Consider the following 6,000-nt stretch of genomic DNA (forward strand, 5'->3'; position numbering starts at 1 on the left):
TGCCGCGGCATTCACTACAAAGATGCAGACATCCAGAAATACCCAGTACACTGCGATCTGCGTGCAGAAAAAGATCACTTGGTCACACAGGTTCTTAAAGATCAAACTTCAAAAAGAGCAAAGGAAAAATATCTGGAAATCAGCTATGTCGATTTATCCTGAGAGCATTTCCAAGAGGGTAAAAAAAAAAAAAAAATCAATTTTAAACAGCACCATTATCTTATTAAAAAAAAAATCTGCCTTAACTAATTTAGTATTGAGTATTACAAAACCTAGGTAAGTATTCAGACAAGAATAATTTTCTTCTTGCTTTCAGTATCAATAAGGAGTAATGTATAAACTTTATTATGAATTGCTTAAAGAGGTTCAGACTGTTTAAAAAACACCAGCTAGGAAAAAATACGTACTCTTGCATTTCCTATGTCCCCACACTTTTACACTCTATTCTACACCGATGTTATAAATGAGCCAAAGAGTAATGAATGAAAACGTAAGCTCTTCAAAGTTTGCTTTCAGAAATGAGTCTTTCTCATAAGTGTAAGAAATCTCCTAGAACCTAACAGGCCAGTTTCAATCTGAAGCACCAATATATTCATAAAACCTCGTGAATTTCTCTTGGCTAACACAGTGGCTACTAGCAGGCAACATACATATTCCAAAACATTTAAAAACATTCCTTTAAAGCGTATTTCAATAAATCCCCCAAGCAAAAAGATTTATCTCTAACATTCCCTTTAAAATCAAGCAGCCGTAATGCCTCGGTCTCTCAAAAGGCATCTAAAACTACATATATTACTACTTTGTCACTTTTTAAATTATGAACTCGTTGATTTTTACAGTTATTCAATAAATTATTTTTCCATCAACTTGTAAGCGGATTAGTGCTACAAGTCTTTGTTTGCAAAGCTGTTTCTTCTTTTTCTGTACATTAGAAGAAAACAGTTAAGAGGTTTAAAAACAGACGTACAGTGATCCAAGAAACATAAAAAACTCGTGAGATCTCTTACCCTTCATTAGGTACACAAATGAATCCTACGTCTCTAAAATAAAAGAAAATAAAATCTGCAGCCCCTTAGCAAACTTCGGCAATTAGAAAGCCTATTGAGCCAAAGAGGTCTAAAACAAGCATCTAATGGAAAATCGCTAAATAAACCTCACATAATAGAGTCATGTGACGACCATATCAAAGTATCACTTGAAATGTCATTTACACAAACTCTTTGTGTATAAACAACTACATTTGTGTACTACCTCTCCGCGCCTTGGTAAATACAACTACAGGCAGAAGCTTTTTTAAAAAGGGTGAAGTTAATCGTGGCCTGCCCTGCGCTATTTTCCTCGTAACATCGGTCTGATTTCAAGAGTTTTAAAGATACTTTTCCTAACGCGAGGCTTCGCTGCATTAAATGGACCAGCACCAGAGTTCGGCTGGAAAAAAAGCGAGCGTTTAGGAGAAGTTCCCAGGAAGTCTGCCCGCTTGGGAGAAGGGAAAGAAAAGCAACCACGTGCGTTCCCTGAACTTGCTCTAAGCACGCTCTGAGTACAAAATCGCCCAGCAACTCGATGGCAAAGGGAGCCTCAAAGTTAAAGCGTCACAGAGAGTGCGGGACTGCTGCACAACCAGCGCTCGAGAATTGTGCGGAAAGAGCTGAACCTCGCGTGTGCTTTGCCCCATCCCCTCTTCCAACGAGACAACCGCTGCGGAGCGCTATGAGCGGCCGAAAGAAACCCGCGACCGCCGCCGCTCCGCGGGTCCCCGCTGCGGGAGCCGCGTCCCCGACCTCCCCCCGCCCGCGGGACCGGGCTGCGGGCGCTAAGGCGGCGGCGATGCCCTCGCCGAGCGCCGGGCCGGGGTCCCCACGGGGCTGCCGGCAGCCTGCGGCGAGCCTCCCGCAAACCGCCGCCCGCCGGGCCGGGAGCGCGGCCGCTCGGTTACCTCCCACGGGCTTGCTGACGGCGCCGTTGGGCCTCCCGCGGGTGCCCATGGGGCTGCCGTTCTGCTCCAGCCTCGCCACCTTCCCGGGGGGGGGGGCCTTGACATCGGGGCTGCCGCTGCCTCTGTCGGGGCTGTCCCGCAGGCAGGGGCTTTCACTCCTCCGCTCCATGCTCGGAGACGCGGCTCCCGCTGGCAGGTCGCAGTAGAAGGAGCAGGGACCTAGGGGAGAGAAGCGAGGGGCGCTTCAGCGGCCGCCGGCCCGCTCGGGGTCCCGCTCGCCCGCCGCCGCCCCCCCCGGCCCCGCTCGCCCTCCCGGCTCCCCGCGGCGCTCCCCGGCGGGACGGGGCCGGGCTCGGCCACGCGCTGCGGCCCCGTTGAAGGCGAGCGGGCGCCCGCGGCTCGTCCCCTCGCCGCCGTGCCTCTCCTCACCCGCCCGGCCGGGTCCCGCCGCCCGGCCCCAGCCCACCGCCCCGGCGCCCATCGTGCCCGGCAGCCGCAGCCGGGCTCCAGGCAGCCGCCGGCCGCCCAGCCAGGTGCTGCCCCACCCGCCGGGGCCGCGGGGAAGCGGCTGCCAGCCCGGGCGGCCCCTCTCGCACGGCCCCCCCCGCGCCGGGGCCAGCTGTGCGGCCGGCGGAGCAGCCGGCTGCCGGCGAGGAAGCCTCTAGCGGGAGCCGCCGCCGTACTTACTGCTTAGAGCCTGTCTGTAAGTTGGCTGAGTTGGGCTCTGTCCATGGATCAGAAGTAGAGAATCCAGGGTGGAAAGTTTTCTCGGTGCCTCCTCTCGCGCCGCTTGCTTCCCTCCTAGTCCTGCCCCCACCCCCAGCCCCCTGCTTGCCCTCGTCCCGGGGTGCCGAGGCGGCGGGGGCCGGCACCCCTTGGCGGAGGGTCCCGGTGGCGAGCGGTGCCCGGCGGAGCGGAGCGGCGAGGAGCGGGCAGGGGCGAGGGGGCGGGGGGCCGCCGGCTCCGGCGCGGAGGAGAGGGGCAGAGGGAGCCGGCTCCTCGCACCTCCGGCAGAGAAAGGCGCTACCGGGGGAGACGGGGGCAGGAGGCTGCGCCGCTCCCCCAGAGGCCGCTCTCCCGGGCTCCGCGGCGGAGGCGGGTGCCTGGCGGCGCGGGGAAGCGGCGGCGGCGGCCCCCGATGTGTCACTTTCAATCTCTCCCTCCCCTGCCGGCACCAGCAGCGGCAGGAGGGCCTCGCCACAGAGAGCGGAGAAACGATTATTAGTTGCGTTGAGTCATCGAGGCAAAGGGAGTCCTTTTTGGGGTTGTCCTCGCTTTCGGATTTGGTGTGTGTGCGCGCGCGTGTGTGCGTGCCTGCCTGTCTGGCTGCGCGGCGCTCCCGTCCCAGGGCTGTGCATCCCAAACATCACCACCCCTCCTCGCCTCCGACACCCCTCCCCCTCCCCGCCCCCCCGCCAAACTAAAGTCGCCGGGCTGAGCTCGGGATCGGGCGCAGGAGACGGCTCGGCAGCAACCCCCCCCCCCCCCACCCTCCCCAGCCTCCCCTCCCTGCGCTGCCCGAGCCGCCGCCGCTCCGGCCGGCACCGCTGCGCACCGGGGGGGGGGGGGAGGCAGGGACCCACCTGGCAGGAAATTAAAGCCCGAGAAATAAAGCGCACATCGCGGCCGCGGAAAGCGAGCGCGGGGCCGCACGAAGGGAGGAAGGTGGAGGAAAGGAGGGAGGGAGGGAGGGAAGGAGGGAGCGGGGCTGGAGGGGTGGGGAAGGGGAAGAGCGGCGGGACGAGACGAGACGGCGGGGACAGGAGGAGACCCGGGGCAGAAGTGCACAAGGACGGGGGCAGCCGGGCTGGGGGTGGGCCGAGGGGGGAGGAGTGGAGGAGGGGCTGGGGGAAGAAGGAGAAGAAAGAGAGGGGGGAAAAGGAAAAGAAAAAAGAAAAAAAAAAAAAAAAGAGAGAGAGAAGCAGAACCGGGGGAAGCCGGAGAAACGGGACCGACCGGGGAAGAGCAAAGCTGCCACCGGCATCCAGTCCGGGCGCTAGGCTCGGTCCCACGCAGCCGGCGCGGCCTCGCTCTCTCCCCCCGCAGCCTCCCCCCGGCGGCTGCAACTTTTGGGGGCTGCCCCCCGAGGCCCGGGCGCGCTCCGTCCGGGGGCCCCGGGGTACCGGGAGCGGCCCGGCCCCGGGCAGGGCCCCGCCGCCGCCCTCCTCGCCGCGCCCGGCTGCGGGCAGCTGCCGGGCCGGGCCTGAATAATTGATGGCGGGGACGGGAGGAGGCGAGGGCAGGCGGGGGGGAGCCGCTGCCGCCGCTGAATTATTTAACGGCGGAGCTGCGGACAGGGCTCGGCGGCGCGGGGACGGGCGCTAAGGGGAAGGCTCCGGCGGGGAAGCCTCGGGGCGGCCCCGGGGCGGGCAGCGCCCGGCTGAACGCCGCTCCCCCGGGTGCAAGGTGCAGCCGCGCCGCGCCCCGGGGCCGGCGGCGGAGCGGGCGCTGCCCGACGGGGCCATGCCCGAGGGCGCGCCCCGGCGGCCCGCAGCGCCCCCTGCCCGGCCCGGGGCGCGCCGGGGAACGAGCCGGCACCCGGCGCCCCGCTCCGCCGAGCCCTCCCCGCTCCGCCACCGGGCTCCCGGCAGCGGAACGAGCCCCGCGTTAAGGTGGAGCGAGGAGACGGCCCAGCCGGGGGGGGCTGGCGGCCGGCCGGGGGGCGGCGGCCCGTGGGGGCGCGGTGGCGGAGCGGCCGCCATCTCCGGCCGCCGCGCCACCCCGCTCCGGCGGCCGCCTCCCCGCTCGCTGCCCGCCGGGCGCCGACTTCCCCGCCGGGCCCCCTTAAGAGATCTGCCTTTGACGGTGGCGCCGGAGGGTCAAAAAAAAAAAAAAAAAAAAAAAAAAAGAGAGAGGGGCCGGGGGGGGAGCACACCGGAGAACCCCCCCCCCCTGCTCGCCCCGGCGGGTCGCGGGTGGCGGGGAGGCGGCGGCACTGCCCTGCCCGCAGCCAGCCGGCCCGTGGCTGCTGCGGGTCGGGGACAGGGACGGGGACAGGGATAGGGACAGGGGCAGGGACAGGGACAGGGGCAGGGACAGGTCCCCCCGCAGCTCAGCCGCCCCTTCCCTCCGAGCGGCGGTGCCGGCCCGCCGAGCCCCCTGGAAGCGCTGCCGGGAGAAGCGGCGGATCCCCGGGCAGGGTAAGAGAAACCGTTCTCCTCCACGGCCCCCCCGGGCTGCGGCGGCAGCCTCCCTGCGTGCCCCCGGCAGGCAGCGCCGAGCGCGGCTCCCTCCCCACAGCCGGGAAGGAAGGGGCACGGGGAGCCGGCCCGGCCAGGTGCCGCCCGCGGCCCGGGGCAGGAGGCAGCGCAGGGAGGTGGCAGCCGAGTCCCGAAGGATGAACTTCGGGGGGCCGGGAACGGGGGCGAGGGGAGCGGGAGGCCGGGGGCGCGGGGCCGGGGCTCCTCGGGAGCTGGAGGAGCGGAGCCGGCGCTGGGAGCGCGCCCGGTGCCGAGGAGCGGAGGAGGAGGGAGCGCGGCGGCTGCCGCCAGCCAGCCGCCTTCCTGCCGGGCCCTCCGAAAAGAAGCCCGAAAGTTTGGAGAACCTCCCGTTTTTCTTTGAAATAACCTCACCTAAGTACACCCTCCTCCTTTTTTTCCTTTTTTATTATTTTTTTTTTTTCTCCCCCCCTTTTTATAAAATCTCAAAGAGCTATGTAACAGGAAGGGAACGTTTTTCACCAGCTATCGAATAATTGAATAATGTTTTGTTCTTACCTGTGATGTTGAACTACGAATTCCCGCGGTTCAATGGCCGGAAAGTTAGAAGAATTGGTGATTTAGGACTTCGGTACTTCTGGAAAAAAAAATGCCAATGGTTTAGACAGGATCTTCCCTGTCTGATTCGTTACTATTATTATATCTGATGATGTGGATGGATGGAGAGATTCAATCCAAGCCCATTAATGAGATATTTTATAAACACCACCGTCTGAAGATCTTCATTTACATTTTGTCAATGATCGTTTCCTTAACAGCGGAGACGTGTGGCAAAAGCACGATTACAGGACTTTAGTAAAGCTCCTGTAAGAGTACAACTGGCTTGTTAATCGATTAATATTTTAT

The 6,000-nt window shown here is 61.9% G+C and overlaps 1 protein-coding gene across 5 annotated transcripts in view; it reads right to left on the minus strand.

Moving 5' to 3' along the window:
* The window catches only part of SATB2 (SATB homeobox 2), a 135,427-nt gene extending 129,643 nt beyond the window's left edge, over window positions 1–5,784 (minus strand). The window contains exons 1-2 of one of the 5 annotated variants that reach the window (XM_027461509.3): window positions 5,653–5,784; window positions 1,937–2,155 (exon numbers count right to left, since the gene is read on the minus strand). In XM_027461509.3, coding sequence (XP_027317310.1) covers window positions 1,937–2,105 — 169 coding nt within the window. In that variant the 5' untranslated portion in view covers window positions 2,106–2,155; window positions 5,653–5,784. Of the gene's footprint in view, window positions 1–1,936; window positions 2,156–2,623; window positions 3,293–3,519; window positions 4,184–5,652 lie in introns of those variants that run through there. The other 4 variants (XM_072041354.1, XM_038182241.2, XM_027461508.3 and 1 more) reach the window with 4 other exon arrangements.
* Window positions 5,785–6,000: the final 216 nt, after the last annotated feature.

Source organism: Anas platyrhynchos, chromosome 7 (assembly GCF_047663525.1).
Source record: "Anas platyrhynchos isolate ZD024472 breed Pekin duck chromosome 7, IASCAAS_PekinDuck_T2T, whole genome shotgun sequence".
NCBI classification, from domain to species: domain Eukaryota; kingdom Metazoa; phylum Chordata; class Aves; order Anseriformes; family Anatidae; genus Anas; species Anas platyrhynchos.